General features: G+C 41.7%; 1 protein-coding gene across 3 annotated transcripts in view; it reads left to right on the forward strand.

Annotated features, from left to right (window-relative positions):
• LOC147893285 (lysophospholipid acyltransferase 1-like) overlaps nucleotides 1-17,797 on the forward strand; it is a 30,936-nt gene extending 13,139 nt beyond the window's left edge. Inside the window, exons 3-9 of one of the 3 annotated variants that reach the window (XM_087386093.1) lie at nucleotides 11,239-11,459; nucleotides 12,356-12,764; nucleotides 12,889-12,974; nucleotides 13,110-13,173; nucleotides 13,383-13,501; nucleotides 14,103-14,247; nucleotides 17,467-17,797. In XM_087386093.1, coding sequence (XP_087242219.1) covers nucleotides 11,239-11,459; nucleotides 12,356-12,764; nucleotides 12,889-12,974; nucleotides 13,110-13,173; nucleotides 13,383-13,501; nucleotides 14,103-14,243 — 1,040 coding nt within the window. In that variant the 3' untranslated portion in view covers nucleotides 14,244-14,247; nucleotides 17,467-17,797. Of the gene's footprint in view, nucleotides 1-11,238; nucleotides 11,460-12,355; nucleotides 12,765-12,888; nucleotides 12,975-13,109; nucleotides 13,174-13,382; nucleotides 13,502-14,102; nucleotides 14,606-14,655; nucleotides 14,698-17,466 lie in introns of those variants that run through there. The other 2 variants (XM_087386094.1, XM_087386092.1) reach the window with 2 other exon arrangements.
• Nucleotides 17,798-18,702: the final 905 nt, after the last annotated feature.

Below are 18,702 nucleotides of genomic sequence, written 5' to 3' on the forward strand. Positions count from 1 at the left end.
TAGGAGAACCACTATTCTTTGTCCATTCACGAATCCATACACCTTAAAAAGATCATGAGGTCCAAAGGTATTGGCTGAATGGACAGCATTCACTATTGGCTCAATAGTCACGGTCGATTTCGAGGGTGACAAGGTAGAAGCCTCACCCTCGTGCTTGGATGCCTTGGCTTTCCCTTTTACTGAATTCGTCTTGGCAATTTTAGCCAAGAGAACGGGACACTTATGCCATACGTGCCCTAGCTTATGTTTTTTACACCCAAAACATTTTCCTTCCTTAATCAACTTCTTCTTCTCTTCGTCTGTCATAGAAGGAAATGACACCCATCCGGGACGTGATTGGTTGTTCACATTCCTTACAAGAGCTTTACCCTTGCCTTTATTGTTCTTAAACCGGTTTGGTTTCCTAAAAGTGGGTATATTGTTGGTCTTAGATGTTGACCCACCCTTCTTATTGAAGGGTTTACGAGGATTCAATTTCCTCTTGGCTATTTCAGCCAGCTTAGTGAGGTCCTTAAGCGTAGTCAGGTTAAAAATTTCAACCTCGTACCTTACTTTTGGGCTTAAGGCTACTAAATACTTCTTTCTCCTATCTTCCTTACTCTTTTCAGGTAACTCTAGAGAGAGTTTCCAAAATCTGGCTGTAAAATCTGCATTACTCTCATTATCGAACTACCTAAACCTCTCCTAATGAAAGGTTAGGTTCTCTTCATGCCTCGATGGCATGAAAGTGGCTTTTAGTTGCTTCACGAACTTAGCCCATTCATGAATACGCTGTTTTCGTGTTTGTGACAAAGACCACCACATTAGAGCATCCTTTTGCAGATGCAATGTGGCAAGAGCAAGCTTCTCTTGCTCGGTCTTGTCTTGATGGGCAAAGTATAGTTCAAAATGGCGAATCCAATTGAGGATTTTGTCAGCCTCCCTTGCCCCATCATATTTGGGGAACTCAATTCTTTCTCGCGGTTGGAATTTGGACCTCTTAGAAGGGTTACTCAACTCTTCATCCCCAAAGTTTAAAGTCCTCTTAGTCCCTAATCTTGTCATAATGGACTGCTCAATCATATTGCTAAGCTGGAAAATCAGCTTATCAACAGGAGTCTCCTCTCTTCCTCTTGCACTTGGATTATAATCCATGTGTGCTGGGTTTTGAGTTGAAGGCGTAAACTCATCACCTTGTTCTGGGCTGGTCTCATTTCTTCTTTCATTACGAAAGGAGAACTCCCTATCAAGAGGTTCTTGAAGGAGAGACTGTTGTAAATCTATTTGTGGGTTATTATACTCAAGATGTGTGTAACTCTCACCTAATCCATCCTCTTCAGGAGGGGGTGAAGGTGTTCTTTCTCTCTCTCTCTCTCCTTGGGGTAATGGAGGAAAAGGAATAAGTTCATTGTTATATCTCCCTTCCCCTTCCATTCTTTCCTTTTAGTAATACAAGAGAGAAAATGGCTTGCTGTAATTTTAAAAAAAAGGGTTTATTTTACAGCAAAAGTCAAGTGTTGTAGAGTTGGTGGTACTTATCCGACTCCCGCTTCGCTTGTGTCCAAAAACCTCTTCAAATGACCTCTTCTTCCCTCTCTTTTACGCTTTTCTTCTTGTATTTCTGCTGTAAACTGGTACACTCTGTTTGGGCTACTTATTTTGAGTGGATTGGACCTCTAGATACCGTTATAGGAGGTACTTGGTGGGTGGATCACCCCCTTAAAATCTTGTTCCAATCCGGCTTTCTGTTTGGGAGAATGGGGGGGTCTCTTTTCCTCACGGTTTAAGGATTTTAAGGGTACCTTCACACGGCCAAGGGGGCCGGGGGGGGGGGTTCACCCCGTTCACCGTTCAAGACAAAAAATCTCGAAGAAATCCCTTGTTTTAGAACCTCAAGAATTCAGGGCTGGGCAGGAAGGAGAAGTTTGTTTGCAGTCTGGAAAGTACAATGTGCAGGGTGCATTGTTTGCAGCAAATGTGTGGCGTCAAAGGTCCCGTCGCTCGATTTCGTTGTCTCGCGTTCGCTGACCGTGCCTTTCTTTGCTTCGTCCGTGCTTGTTTCCGCCACTCGTCGTGCTTCTCCTCCGTCGTCCGCGATTGCTTCCGTCACGGATCGTTCCTTCCTCTCTGAAGTACGGGAGCGCTTATGTCGCACCCGTCACAATTCCGCGCGTTGTTCTCTTGCCCTCTTCTCGTCCCGATCGTGGACCGTCACCGCTCTGATACCAAATGTGAAGAACCGGAATTTTTGAGAATGCAAATGTGTTCAATGCATAGAGAATTTGAATGCCAATTGGCCCTCCGATGGGGAAGAGCGCCCTCGTGAGAGTACTTGTTTCTATTTCGACCTACATGCAAGGTGGGAGAGAGATGGCGGATGAATGCAATGTGGTAGAGAGAATGCTACGTGAGATATACAATGAAAGGGTGATACCCTTTTATTAATGTCCCTTGAGATCACTCAAGTTCCATCTTCCCATTTACACCTACCCTTATCCTATGATCCATGCACCTACCATTCAATGCACTCTAATACACCCTTCCCTTTCCTATTGCCCCTAGGACCTAGACACGTGTGTGCACATCTTTATTACTAATCATTGGCCAATGTTACGGCTGAAGAGGCAACGGTAGAATCTTTGTCCTCCATCCTTGCTGTAATAAAGAACAGTAAACTGAATTTACAGCGGAGAACTTGACCATGCAGCAAACCTGAGTGTTGATTGGAGTCGCCTTCTTGTTGCAGAGGTACTCCGCTTGGACCTGCTCCACGTGTCTCTGTACCCTGCTGGCGCAGTCCTCCATACAGCTAGGTAGCATTGCCCCTTTCCCCCTACAGTCTCCTGCCCCCTTGTCCCCTCAAAACGGGGGCTCACAGGTGGGGCAGTGACTTTTCTAACAAGGTACCCAAGAGATTCCAGAATCTTTCGAAACCCAGATGGTAGATTATGCTTGGCTATGGATGAGAACATGAGTGTAGCTTCGCTTGCTAAGTTCTTTTTCTTCTTTTTTATTTTTCTCATTTTCTCATGAATGGTGGGGACAGTAGAAAATGTCAAGCGCACATCTTGAATGAGGCATCTATAACTACATTTTTTTTGCCCTTCCTAGAGTTGAAGTCATATGACGGGACTGAAGTGGACCGCCTTTTCCTGCAGAAGAAAATATTTGAGTGTCAGAGTGGTCTATCTAGACTTTGATCTTGCTCCAATACAAGTAGTGATGCCCATTTTTGAAGGCATGTATTTCCTGGTCATACACATAGTTAGTGAGTTCTTGCCAGTGAACTTTATGCTTTTAAAAGTTATCCCTACATTCTCTTGCCTTCAACCCTGAGCGACTAGGAGCCAGAGGGAGTGTACTAGTGGTGCCATCCTTTACAAGCAAATTTAAACTATATCCCCCTCACGGCTTGTGTGTGCTGCCTTAATCCATCTTTCTTTAGGAGAACCGGGATGGCATATGAATCGTCTACAAAAGGAGGCAAGGCCCAAAAATCCATTTAGCTAAGTGGGGTTGTGTGTTGTTGCCATTTCCTTCTCTCTCTCTCTCTCTCTCTCTCTCACACACACACACACACACACACACACACACACACATTTTTTTTGGTGAAATCTTTGATTGATTATATTATATGAGTAGCAACCTCAAAATAAGGTGCTACAATTATATCAACTGAAAATTTCAGTATATGCCAAAAAGACCTCATGATCTATGCAGCGGGTCTGCAAGCAATCAAAGAAAGATTGCTGGAGAGAATGCCTAAAAAAGCCAAACAGAGAGAAAGTAGGATCACCAAAGACTTTACAATTCCTATATGTCCATAAAGTCCATAGTGTCCAGTAGCGAACCTAAACGAAGAAAAGATGAAACTCCGGTCTGGATGGATGAAACCCAAATAGCCAGAAGAACTTCCCAAATGGAACAGATGGGAATCTCGCTTGTAGGCGCTGTTGAAGCAGATCAAAAAACTCACGAGAGCACGGACAATGCCAAATCAAGTGAGGCACAGTCTCCGAAGAAGCAGAACATCTGTGGCAAAGTGCAAGAGCAATGTGTCGATGAGCTAATAGCTGTCCAGATGGAAACACTCGCAAAAGAACTCGCCAAAAGAAAACCTGTTGTCGAAGCGGTACTTTATAGGCCCAAAGTTGCTGTAATCTTTTCCTCCACCACTTGGCTGGGCGATGCATTCGCCAAACATAATCACCTCTCTCTGAAACCCAAGGTTGAGGCAAAAGGATTTTATACAATGCAGGTACAGTAATCTGAGATAGCCTGAAGAGGACCCTGGAGAAGTCCAATTCCAATCTTCGAGCCGGTCTTGGAGTTCCAAAGGAGGAATCGGAACAAAAGGCGAAAGCATAGAAGTAATTTGTTGCCACAAAGGACGATAATGGAGAGCCCAATCCATATGTAGTGGTTGCTAGAGAAAAGGGGAGCACAGTACCAGCATCATCTATAACATTAGCAACCGAGGTGATGCCTTTAAACGAGACAAAGTAGGAACGTCGAGGTTCCTGTAAAGCCAAGGGAGGTTGAAAGACTTTTGACCAGTGAATGCTTTCAGCTCTCAAAGAATTCCCAAGCAAAGACTGCCGTCCATTCCATTCCAGATGAGAAAGAACATGCTTCCAGTCAAGAAGCAACCGAGAGACAAAAGGGCAGCCAGGCAAAGTGCCATTAGTGCAGCAAAAAAGAAATCCCAGTGATCGAGTTGCCAATGACCAAACACAGAAATACTGATATGAGTGACGAGAGTTCTAATCATAAGAGCCCAAGGCTGAACACCTTGCAGAAATTGCAGCAACATTTTCCCCCTGTGGGCAAGAATATGTACATGAATATCCGTGATGTTCACGCAGCCTAAGACTTTTTCTGCCATGTTTGGATCGCTAGAAGATTTCCATAAAGACAGACATGAAAGATGTAAGATCTGCCTTAGTGAACATGATTAATGGCAAGTAAAATTGAATATATGCCATAAGGATGGACTGCACTATTCGAAGACGAACATGCAAAGGCCAGGTTGCCAGTTTCCAATACTCAAGCTTTTTCCGAAGCTTAGCCAAAACCCAATCAGTTTGTTGTTGGCGAGTGAGTTCCCACCCCAAGGATAACCAAGATGACGATCAAATTGAGTGGGTGGAATGATATCCCCGGGCCATAATAGATTATGCCAGTCTTTGGAATGCAAAGGGAGCAGCTTAGACTTCTGAAAATTAACATGAAGACCAGCTTCCAAACCATAAATAGAGAGGGCCTGCATCAAGGTACCAAGATCATGGGGCGTATTCTTCGAGGTAAAGAAAGAATCATCAGCATAAGCTTGAGCAACCATACTGCGATTAGCATCCAATTCGAAGCCATGAAGTGATCCTGTAGCCACAAGATGATCAATATATTGCAGCATAGGATGAGTAGTAATGGCATACAGTAAAGCACTGAGAGGGCATCCTTGGCGGACCGAACAACGAAGAGTCCACTCATCAGAGATATCTCCAGAAAGAATGCAAGCCGCATTGCTATCTCTGTAAAGCCAGTAAATAACTTGCTGCATTTTCAATGGCAAGTAAAATTGAATATATGCCATAAGGATGGACTGCACTATTCAAAGACGAACATGCAAAGGCCAGGTTGCCAGTTTTCAATACTCAAGCTTTTTTCGAAGCTTAGCCAAAACCCAATCAGTTTGTTGTCAGCGAGTGAGTTCCCACCCCAAGGATAACCAAGATGACGATCAAATTGAGTGGGTGGAATGATATCCCCGGGCCATAATAGATTATGCCAGTCTTTGGAATGCAAAGGGAGCAGCTTAGACTTCTGAAAATTAACATGAAGACCAGCTTCCAAACCATAAATAGAGAGGGCCTGCATCAAGGCACCAAGATCATGGGGCGTATTCTTCGGGGTAAAGAAAGAATCATCAGCATAAGCTTGAGCAACCATGCTGCGATTAGCATCCGATTCCAAGCCATGAAGTGATCTTGTAGCCACAAGATGATCAATATATTGCAGCATAGGATGAGTAGTAATGGCATACAGTAAAGCACTGAGAGGGCATCCTTGGCGGACCGAACAACGAAGAGTCCACTCATCAGAGATATCTCTAGAAAGAATGCAAGCCGCATTGCTATCTCTGTAAAGCCAGTAAATAACTTGCTGCATTTTTTGTCCAAACCCCAAAGCTCGCATAGTTTGCGAGATGAAATCCCATTGAACTGTGTCAAAGGCTTTTGCAATATCTACCTTCAAGAGTAGAACATCCTGCTGTGTGTATTTGGCATATTCAATCCTAATATCAAATAACCTTTAATCCGATCAACCACCATTTTGGCAATGATCTTGTAAATGACTAGCATGAGCGTGATTGGCCTCCAATCACCAAGTGAATCACATAGTTGCTTTTTTGGAATCAGCTTGAGAAGGCCCTTTTTCCATGACATAGGCATCTGCTGATTTTGCCATGCTGTATTTACCATTTGCAGCAAGGTGAATTTAAGAAGATCCCAAAATGCAAGAAAAAATTCAACAGTGAGACCATCCCATCCTGGAGATTTCCACCTGCCATAGGATCTCAGTGCATCAGACAATTTTCTTTCAGTGAAGGGATGTTCAAGTTCCAAAGCCTGAGCATCAGATAGAATTGGATGAATATGCTGCAAAAGAAGCTGATGTGTAGACACGACCCGAGGAGAAAGAGTATCCAGATGCCCAAAATGAGTGGAGAAGTGCTGCACACATAAATCAGCAAGCTCTGAATGAGATGTTGACCAAGAACCATCAGGCATCCAGATCCGACAGATATTGGCAGCCTATCTTTTGTAGTGTAAACTCTTAAAAAATTGCTTGGAAGAGCAGCCTTTATCCAAAAATGCCTGTTGTCTGGATCGAGTTTCCCATTTAGCAAGCTTTCTGTGATCATTGGATCGAAGAGAGAATTGAGCCTGACATAAGAGCATGCTTTCCTCTGAAGACAAAGGGCGAAGATGAGCAAGCTCAGTCAAACTCTGACAAGTAAATTTGGCATGTGCTACAGTGTCCCTTGTGGCTTGCATATAGGATTTGCCATAATGTCGAATAACTGCTTGCATCCGAGTGACAAAAGCCTACCAGGCATAATCCAAACCAATGCGTATCTGAGGAGAGAGAGGCTGAATAGCATCAGAGACCAAGGCTTTAAAGTCAGCATGCTCTAGATAACTATTATTAATCAGCAAAAGCCTTTGGCAAGGCAATCTGTCAGTGGGAAATTCATGTGAGGAAAGCCTCAACCAAAGAGGAGCATGATCCGAATGTGTGAAAGCATGATCAACCCAAATTTGACGAGTAAAGGCATCACAATGCTGTGGATCAATCTGATACCATTTGTCCAAGTGTGCCCGATAAGAAGATTGAGCATTATGCTAAAAGGTATAGCCCGAAAGCATGGGCTGTAATTTCTTCCAGAGATCAATCAGGCGCAACTGAAGCAAAAAATCAGACCATGCCTGTGTTTCAGAAGCCAACATATGAGTGTGGCCTGAGGTGTTGTCACCCGATTGAGGGGCATTATTAAAGTTACCACAAATGAAGGCATGTTGTCGCCATGGATAAGTATGCATGGCAGCCCAGATCAAAGCTCTATCACGAGAAGATTGGGGGGCATAAACCGATGCAAATTCAAAAATTTCCCCTTGAACAAGGCATTGAACAATAATCCATCTACCATGGCGATCATTGAGAGCCACAACATGTTGAAGGTTGTGCTTTACCAAAAAAGCCACACCAGAAAAGGACACTGCTCTCCAGCATAGAAGATATCATAACCAGCAAAATGGCCTATTTGACCAGTATACATATGCTGATTATGCTTTTGCAAAGCAACTATATCAGGCTGCAATTGCCTGATATACATCTAGACCAGTTTCCATTTGCGACCATCACACATTCCCTGTACATTGAGAGTAACACACTTCAGATGATCAAGCATATTTATAGTTATGGGACAGGTATGTACAGCAACTAATGGGCTGTCTACGTCTGCATTTCCACCTCAATGTCCAGGCCTTTGCCCTGGGATGAAGCATCAGCCTGAGGAGAGGACAAAAGTGCAGCAACTTCTTCTTCAGGAAACAAGGTCCGATTTGCAGTCACAGCAGCCTAGGTCAAGCTAACACCAGAGTTTTCAGCAGGTGTTTTCCCATGAGAGGATGCACCACTCCAAGTCCGAGAAGGCAAAGGTCGCTTGGGGGAGATCACTTTGCGAGGAGTTTGCCATCCATCAGTCAAAAAATTTTCCCCCTTCCCTTGAGGTGGAGAGGACAAAGGCATAGGAAAAGAAGCATTACCATTTGAGATAGCCGGGGCTTTGCCTTTGTCTTGAATAGAGAAAAATTGTTTGACCCCTTTGTTTTTTACCACAGAAGAGGCAAATGCATTCTTATTCAAAGGCTGAACCATTTTAGCTTGCACTGGCATCCGTGGAGCTCGGGAAGGGCATTGTGAAGCCATGTGTCCAGATTGCTTGCATTCAAAGCAAGCACCTGCAAACAGCCCCCACTTGAGCTTGTAAAAGGCACTCCCCATGGAAACATTATTCACAGTAACCGAATATGAAGCTGGAGTAGGATGATCCGTATCCCACAAAATGTTCACACACACACACACACACCCCTTTGGGCATGGATGGGATCTATCCTTCAAAGGTGAAATGCGTTAGAGAGAGAGAGAGAGAGAGAGAGAGAGAGAGAGAGAGAGAGAGGGAGAAGACAAGAAGAAGAAGAAGAAGAAGGCAAGGCCCTCATGGGTCATTAAATGTTGATGCTAGGGATCGAACTCAAGGTACCCGCAACATAGTCATTCCTGTAACCAACATGTCTGCTCACCAAGAGAATGTTGGCCAAGCTGAGACTATACACACATTGAAGAGGAGTTTTTTTAACGTCAAGCCACAAGGCAAGGCCCTCACGGGGTCATTAGACGTCGATCCTATGGATCGAACTCAACACACCCAACAACAAGAGTCACTCCCATAACTAACAGGTCTGCTCACCAAGAGCGGCGTAAATGTTGGCCACAGAGAGAGAGAGAGAGAGAGAGAGAGAGAGAGAGAGAGAGTTCATTGTAGGCTTTGGAAGACCAAGAAACTATGAGACTAAAGAAAACTAGATACAATAAAACTAAAGGGTGGAGCCATTGAAGCAGACATCCACACCCAAGATTGACGTCTGAACCCTTTTTATAAAAAACAAGTAGAGAGATACATTACAATGTCTTTGTGGGAGCGTGTACATAACATATTATATCAGTCCACAAGAGAGTCATGGAATATCACTATTGAGGTATCAACAAGTCATCTGTCCACCTAGGTGTTGGATCCTTTGTCTCGGGGACTAGTGCCATCATTCGATAGAGGAGAGAGTTCGTAGACAGTGGCTCTAATGAAGGCTAGCATGGTCGAGGAACGAAGTCAGTGATAGGATGTTGTTGGTGATAAGCTTGGATAGCTTGTCTGTGGCCCTCGCTCCTCTTTTTTGATCTCCGGAGATGGCTTGCCACTTGACAAGCGCCACCGTCACTCCTGTCTCGCCAAAGTTAGAGAGTAAGGTCAACATTCTAACGTTTGTCTTGTTGAGCTCTCTGGATCTCGGCTACATTGTCTCCTTAACAACCTCTAGTGAGTGTGTGTTGATTGGAGGGAGTCTGCGATTGTTGCCTTTGAGTGGGCTCTGTTAGGACCTCCTGATCTTGTCTTGGCTCTCTAAGCAAATGTTCTCTATGTCGTTGGGCCTCATGTAGAAAAGTCAGCATAGGTCTTTGATCGGCATAGACCAGGAAAGCTGAGAGTGGTCCAAATGTGTTAGTGAATAGGTAGTGGTGCCGTCCTTGGATCTCATAGTATACGGAGCATTTGAAGGCAAAGTGGTTCTTTGGCTCAACGTCTTGCATGTTGCATAGGTTTCATAGTTGCTTCATACAGAGATTCCTGAAATTGCGCGATCAAGATAGTCAAGTAATGTGGGAGATGCCTCTGAGTATAGTCAGGAGGATCAATTAAACCCTCCTCTTTGAGATTTGCAAGCAATGACCTCTGGGGTTTTACTAGAAGCTCATGGGGCACCGACCATGTTCTGTACGCGTGAAGTTGAGAAGCTGTAGGAGATCCTCCCTGGTGACCTGGTTTAGGTGAGCAGGATAGATGGGCCTCCAAGTTGTACTGAAACAGTGGCAATCTGTCCATATGGAGCCTCAAGCTTGCAAATCATCTGCATATCTCAGCATATCAATTCCCGTGGTCTCCTATATCGCTAGTGCCATAGATGACGTTAGGGCCAACAAAGGTAGCGTGTCTTTTGGTGCCAGAGTCCTTGAGATATGCAGCCAACTAAAAGGCAGTGAATGCTCTTACCATACTGCTGCACAAGACGTGTATCATGTGTCTTAGACTCTCATAGTTGGCCCGAAAAGCGTCGAAGCACTTAAATAACCCCCAAAATGTCAAAAATCCCCCCATACGTTTGGAATCCAAAATTTGCATTTCGGAGCACCTTTAAACCCCCCAAATTGTTGGAGCACCTATTTAACATCATGTCAGCTTTGAAAATTGAACCTCTTCTCATGTGACATGAATCATGATTCATGTATCTTTTTCAGTTCTGAAATATGACCATTGACTCTTGAATCTTCAATGGTGTGTTGTTAATTTTCTGATTTAGAAAATGAGTTACATATCAAATGTTTGTGCACTATGTTTTATGAGTTTTTTTCAAGTATTGGAGTTCGGGTGGTAATAATCTAAAATGGTGTAATTTTTTGGGGAAAAAAAAATATATTTAAATACCCTATTATGCACGAATTGTTTTCTACAGACATTTTGGGATGACCCTGAAACGTTTCCGAAAACCCAATAACCATTTTGAAACTTGCCGTTTCGAAACTACTACGGAACCTTGGTGGTGGGATTACGTGTGCAGCGAGTGGGATGAAGTTTTTAGCACGAGTATTATTTTCTGTATGCGTATTGCTTTTCGATTTTTGGCATAAACTTTCTAGATTTACTGAAGCTCTTTCATTTTGCATACCACTTTTAATTTGTCTAGGAAGTCCAACCCTACCCCCCACCCAGAGACACCAGCACACACTTGCAGGCGCCACCCCTCTTCCTCCTCCTTGCCTTTCTTTTCCAGCTCCTTTGTTTTCTCTCCTCCCCCTTTCTGACAGATGATGTTCTTGAAATTGGCTGAATTATTCCCTCAATGCGCTGCTTTTTTTATGCAGGTGCTCTTATGGTCTTAACACTAAAAGTTATTTCATCGGCTATAAATTATCAAGATGGCTTGTTGAGGGACGAAGGGCTACGTCCAGCTCAAAAGAAATATAGGGTTCAGCATCTTCCTTCTTTCATTGAATATGTGGGCTTCTGTTTCTGTTGTGGCACCCACTTGGCAGGCCCTGTTTATGAGACACGAGACTACCTTGACTGGACAGCCAACGAGGGGGTAAGTGATCACAGCATACAGTTTTGAAGCGTGTTTTATGTGTTTGAATATTTACAAAGTATGGATTTAATTCTGCTTGTGTTATGTTTTTAGAAGTCAGAGCAAAGATGAAATTGTTAGTCTAGATTGATATAGAACTTGGTGGAGGAGTAGGTACGTGCCATTGGGAGGTGATCATGGTTCACATTAGCTTCCTATGTTCACATTATATTGTTGTGTGGGAGGTGTGTGGTTGACTAAGAACAGACTTAAAATGCTTATTAAACCGTTGCTAAAGTCCTCACATATGTTCCAGGCTCAGTTGCAGGCATGTTCGCTTTTGATCTTGATATACTTCAGTAGCTATAACTACTTAACATTTGCTCCTAATTGCCTGGAGCAACAAGCACACGTAAACAAATTGCTAGAAACCACTTATTTTTATAATTTGCCAGATTTTGGTGTACGAGATATTAGTCATTTGAATATATACCTTTTGTGATGGGTTAATTCTTCTATGTGGTATTCATAAAAGCTACATGAAATACACATGTGAAAATCCTCTGAAAGACAGGTAGTTCACGGTCTGCAACAGAGTTTTTGGCTACTATTACGGACTGCCATTGTTTCATTATTGCTTCTGTCACACAACATAATTTATCCTTGATTGCCAGATAATCAGATGTATCCATAGTGCCTAGTCAATAATTTTGTATATTGACCAATGTGTGACTTACTTAAAAGTTTACAAGTTTGTAAATTTAGAGGTAGTTTTTTTTTTTTTTTGGTGGGTTTTGTGGCCAGTGTAAGCAGAATTAACAAAAGAAACCCTTAGGACTTCGACATTGTTTGTCAGTTGAATCACTTAGCTAATTATGCCTTGGTATCCTGTTTTGACCATGATGATTATTTCTCAGATTTGGAGCCCTTCAGCTGCGAAACCACCCCCTCCTCCTTATGGTGCAGCTTTCCGCGCTTTTGCACAAGCACTTCTATGTATGGGAATCTACACACAATTAGTTCCACGTGTACCATTGGACATGATATTTAAGCCGCAGTACAAGGGCTGGGGATTCTGGCAGCGTTGGGGTTATCAGTGGCTTTCTGGATTCACTGCACGATGGAAATACTATTTCATATGGTCCATTTCCGAGGCATCTGTTATCATTTCAGGCTTTGGTTTTAGTGGCTGGTCAGATACTCAGCCATCAAAGCCCAAATGGGATCGCGCACAAAATGTTGATATTATTGGAGTTGAGCTTGCAGAAAGCAGTGCAGTACTGCCTCTAGTGTGGAATATTCATGTCAGCACATGGCTGCGTCTTTGTATCTTTTCTTCTCAGCTCCGGCCAATTTAATATTCTTTTGCCTTTGGCTATGTCCTCTGACTTTTTGGTCAGTGGTTTGGAAATTTCATGCAAATTTCAGTTTTTCCTTAACTGTACAACAGATGTTTATGAAAGAATCTGCAGAAAGGGGAGGAAACCGGGGTTATTCGAGCTTTTAGTGACTCAAACTGTCAGTGCAGTTTGGCATGTGGGTATTCCTAATTACATTACTTGCACAATATATGCTTTTGAAAAAACCTTACAACTTTAGGCTCAAAGAAAAGACCTTATAACCTTTTGGGCTTCATAATTGAATCAATAGCTATTGCATTTCTATGTGTAGGGTTTGTATGCTGGGTATGTGCTGTTCTTTGTCAACAGTGCTCTCATGATTGCCGGATCAAGAGGTGAGTTCTCAAACTTATTATTCAGGCTGTTAAATTTTATGATGCTCTTGAAGCATGTCTTTTGGTTGTAAATAGACAGGCCTCTTCTACACAAATACAGATAGGGTGCTTTTTTTGGTTGTAAGTGGACGGATCTGTTCTACACAAATATAGATAGGGTGCTTTTGACTAGTCGTATGGGTACTGACACTGATGTGCATCTTTCTCAGTTATATATCGGTGGCAACAAGCAGCTCGTAAGAAGTCATGGTTTTTAAAGAAGTTCGGTTGGTTTGTTAGCTTTGCTTACACCGTTTTTGTACTGAACTACGCCTGCATTGGTTTCTTGGTATGCCCCTCTATATCTCTCTGAAAATATTTCTATGTATCACTCTTGTTTTCTTTCAACAAGAACATATTTTTTTTAACTTTCAAACAAGAGCAAATTTTAGAATGCTAAAATGTAGTCCAACAACCATCAGCGAATCCATGAAAGTAGGTATGCAAGCTAGGATTAAGGCTATATGTTTAAACTTTAAAAAGGTATATTTGTGAAAATTTTCAATGTTTCATAAGTAAGATGTCTGGGTCATGTAACATTCCTAGGCAGATTTCTAATATCCTAATGGTGTACTTGACTTTTACAGTTGCATTAAGTAGAAGCTAGGTCAAGTTCCCAATTCGACATAGGTGTCTATGGCATTGTGTATTGCCAAAAATACAAATTACCCAGTCTGTGCAGGGACCTGTTCTTTCGTGTGGGCAAAGCCACTCCTCTGTCTCACATCCCTCTAGCTCTGCTCTCCACTCTTTTTTTAATGTCTCATGTAGATTGTGTAATGTAACTGCTCAAGCCTTGGTATGAAGCTGTGATCATGAAGATAGGGAGCGGCCTCATGCTTGCCTGTTGATTATGTTGATGAATAACTGCTCCATTTGTTATTATGAAGGTACTGGATTTCCAGCAGTCCATGCAAGCCTACAGGAGCGTTTACTATGCAGGCTCATTACTTCCTGTGGCGCTTGTTATATTTGGTACAGTTGTGAAACCACCAAGGCCTGTGAAACCAAGGGCTGAAAAGGCTGAATAGGAAGGTAAGTCTAGTTCTTGAAAGTGGTGGAAGGTATTGCTGCTCTACAGCGGTTGCAAGTTCTATATTTGTTTATATTGCAGGACATTCCTGTGGTATCAATTATTTATCCTTTGCATAGATACGTGTCGCTTTTTTTAGTCTCTGGCTGGTTTATTTGTGATGCACCATTTAGAAAGTTTGAAACAGGTTCTTGGAGAGAATTATGCTTCTGTAGGCCCAGTTAGTATGCCTTCAGGGTTTTTCGCAAGCAAGATCCAGGGGAATGATGAGAGTCCATAATTTTGAGAACATGATAGTTGAGGATTATTTGGTTTCAGCTTTATAAGACGTGGATGGGGAGGGTTGGGACATTTTTTCTTCATTCTATATTGAATGCCTAATGTATTTTCCATTCTATTTCTACCAACAGAGGCTTTATCCAACAAAGTATATTTCTCATGAAAAACAAGAGTGCACAAGTGCGCGTGGGCACTACCTCCCAGTATAGTGATAAAGCAAGCACTTTTGAATGAAAAAGGGAAAGCAAACATGTTTCATAAAAACACAATTTAGTTTTCTTGAAATATAAATCAATGTGGAAATTCACAAAAGAGTTTCAATGCTCAACTATAGCACCACCTCTAGGGAGGCAGTACTAATAGAGAATCAACATATGTTTGTCTTTGCTAAATGTGACTGTGGAGTGCATTTTTCAACAAGAAGCGTCTTTTTTGTGGTGGCTATACTGTCCCTTTCTTCTATGAGTGACTAGATTCACTTCTGTAAACTTGGTATGCAACCTTGCTTATACGACTTATTACTCGTGTTGTGTACATACGATTCTTCCTGATTAAAACAATTAGTATCACTAAACGCGAATGTCATCCATCTTTGCACCTGCACCATCTTGAGCTGCGTGATAAAAAGGGGTTCATGTTCTGTTATGTGTGTGCATCACAAAATTCTCAGAATTGGAGGCGGCGGGAACGAGAGGGGGGCCAGGGGGGTTGCCTTTTGTGAACTACAGCTTTGAATTAAGGTTAAATCATAAGAAGGCTGATGCTGTGCTTGTAAGGATCCATGGCAATTCATCTAGCTCTCGAACTTGAAATTGGTCTGTGCTTATATACATCTGGTATTGATACTTATGTTTTAACAGGAAATCTCATGTAACTCAGATTGAAGACAATTTGTTTTTGCACTGACGAAGGAGGTCATCAGATGATCGGAGTCTGTTTGTTTACTATTTGACACAAAGCGTATCTCACCCTTCTACTGAACCTTCCATATAGTCTCTATGTGTCATAACTGTGTGTGGCTACCATCCTAATTCTCACGAGTGGAGTTTTTCCCTTACCAATCTACCTATTAAACCTTCAGCCTCATGCCCTATTTTATAATTTTGATCGAGTTGTAAAAGGCTTCAACAAACAGTCTAGCGTCATGAATTGTGATGGTTGTGTTGTTTTTGTTGTCAAAATAAGGAACAAAGAACAGATTATTTGAAGTCTTATCTACTTTGGAATGTAGAGGGCATTCATACTTTCTTGCCTCCGAGCCGGAAACGCTAGCAACTACTCAAAATATGTTCATTAGGGTAGCCATTCCCAAACGCTCCTTCCCTACTGTTGGATTCTAGAGATACAAAACATCATTCTAGTTTAAAGCTACCTCACACAAGTGCCAATGCTTATGAAGACACACATCCCTGACCAACTATATTTATAGATAACCAGAGAGTCAAGGGAGCGTAGAAGGCTTGGCTTCTCTTGAGTTGTTATAGGGTATAACTGCATTCTAACACTATCATAAGGTGGCCTTTACAACATTAGTTTAAGACGGAGTCTTTGGGTTTAGATTTGAAGTCTCTAATCTGTGCTTGCTCATCTCGATAAACCACTCATTGCCTGCTTTTTGTGTGCTTTGTTTACTTTGATGAGTTCACTATTTCTTTGTTTGAGTTGGGTCAGAGTGAGCTCCTTTGATATCCAAATCAGTGTCCCTCAACTCGTGTGTTTTGTCTTAAGATCGTAACTGCTGCGTCCCTTCCTTTGAAGTAGACGTGCTTGTGTGCCATTTTGATTGATATTACATATATCATTCTCGTTCCATTCAATTTGTGATATTTCTTGCTCAAGGCATGTGATTATATCATCTACGTCTTTCTCTTCATCATCATGAAGGCATCCATCTTTCAAGCCCCCAACGCGCAAGATCATCTATTCTTCATTCTAGATTCTTGCTCTTTCATTTTCGTAGAAAGATCAACTTTATTCACTTTGCTATTTACATTAATAATCATCTTGCTTCATAGATTTCACTTGAACGGTAACCATGTCCCACACTTTAGAATCAGTTGCGATGTTGGAGGAGATGCATTACATTTGTTTAGTACCTCATGGATGACTTATTACTTTCCAACAACCTCCATATCATGAACTCTCCTTCCTAGAGCTGCAAGCTGAAGCATGAGCTCTTGAACTTCAAGCTTTAGATAATAAATACTCCTAAAATGGAGATGTCTTTGCGCAAGGAGTCGGGCAAAAGTTACCACAGGTAAGAGATCTTGTTGGCAGAGGTCAACGTAGTAAACGACTTTGGCTTGGTAGACTTTATGTCGGCCTCTATAAATCTGTCTACCCTAGTGCTAGTCCTAATCTTTCGGTTGGGCTACAAGTTTAGTCTAACTTGGACTTGATGAGTTGAACTAGAGCTAGTTTAAATTGGTTGAACTGACTCTAGACTAAATTGACGTGAAACAAATTGAGCTGTGGTGGCGAACTGATCCTTAGACTTTGAACCTAGGGCTGTGACGCATCGAATGGTGGATGATAAACTGTGAAGACTCGTTATCCGTGGTGTTGGGGGCTACGAATTGCAGAGCTATGTCCAAGTGTCTTGTAGTGCGAAGCGCAATAGACTTTTGTGAGGCAACGGGGTGGGCTATCAGGGATGTTGAGAGGTGGGCTACGAGGCGGGAGAGAGGCAACTGTGAGGTTGAGAGACAGGAGAGAGGTGGCTCTCTCTCTCTCTCTCACACACACACACACACACACACACACAGAGGCTTATGAGAGAGGAACATGGTTTCCTATGGATTGTGATGTAGTGGACACAATAAAGATAGAGATTCATACACTTTGATTTGATTTGAAGTTATTTTGTAGGTCTTTTGATTTAATATTGTGTTAAATTAATGATTTTAACGAAATAATAATGATTTGCTTATTGCAATTCTCAGGATGCATCAAAATCGATCATTTAGGGATGTGAGATTTGGGTCCGCAATGCTCTTGGAATGGATATGCCATTGTGTGAACATTTTTTCGGATCAATTACCTTCTAGTGGAGAAATGGGGGAGGGAGTTCTTACAAGTGGAGTCATATGGCAAGCACTGCTTAAATATCTATGACAAGTGAATTCATGACCACAATGGGCTCCTCTTACAATGATTATTATTTCTTCTATTGATCAAAAAGTTATTGGAAATGCATGTGGATGTAATAACAATTTTCATTGAATGGATGCATTGAGCATCTATGTACATTTGTTAGACGCGCTTTGATTTAATATACCAAGCAAAGTTTTCTACAACACAATGAGTATCTATATTAATTTTTGTATTTAGTTAGCCAAGATAACTTCTTCTTATGATGTAAATCATTGATGAAATGTACTAGGTTGTGCATGGGTGAGAGTACTTATCAGGTGCTAGGTTGTCTGTGGGATCTTGTAGATGAGATATAGATGTAGGTGTTGGAAAAGAATGATGGGTTGTGGATTCCTTTAGAATGTGATGTTAACAGAATGGACATAGAGGTATGTATGCCCATGGTAATATTCAATGTATTAAAGTATTAATTAATAGTTAAATTTTAAATTATATTTGAAAGCAATTATTCATGATCTCACATTGTCATCCCCATTATTTATTTACAAAGAATGAAAATTTGGTGAGGAGACCATTGGAGAATGTTCTTTTGATGACAATTGAAACAAAAAATTAGTTTTTTGAAGTAGAGGCTTCCCTGTACGCTAGCTATGCATCCTTTGTCTAACTATAAGAATTATCATTTTTGAAACAATGGATACATGTTCTTTGAAAATGTACTACTTTTAAAAATTATATAGATTCAATTAGATATGAGTATTTGTTTGTTTAATAAATCCCAATGGTCACAAAGTATATCAATTCATGCATGAATGAGAGAAATTATGAGGTATTAGGTTGTGTATTAGGAGGTTGTAGATGAAATATGTGTAAGTATTCGAAAGTTATAATGAATTGGACATTAGATCACATTTCAAAAAATCGCATGTGATCATTTATATATTTCCCTTACATAGAATGGAAGTTGGCAACTTGGAGAATGGAAGCCTCCATATATATTGGTAGTAAGATGCTTTGATGGAATACACCAAGTAACATTTTGGTGTCGATGCTTTGGAAGTGTCCTACTTGCTTATATTTAGATG

Source organism: Dipteris shenzhenensis, chromosome 15, assembly GCF_047967505.1.
Source record: "Dipteris shenzhenensis isolate YYH24624 ecotype China chromosome 15, Dip_SZ_1.0, whole genome shotgun sequence".
NCBI classification, from domain to species: Eukaryota; Viridiplantae; Streptophyta; class Polypodiopsida; order Gleicheniales; family Dipteridaceae; genus Dipteris; species Dipteris shenzhenensis.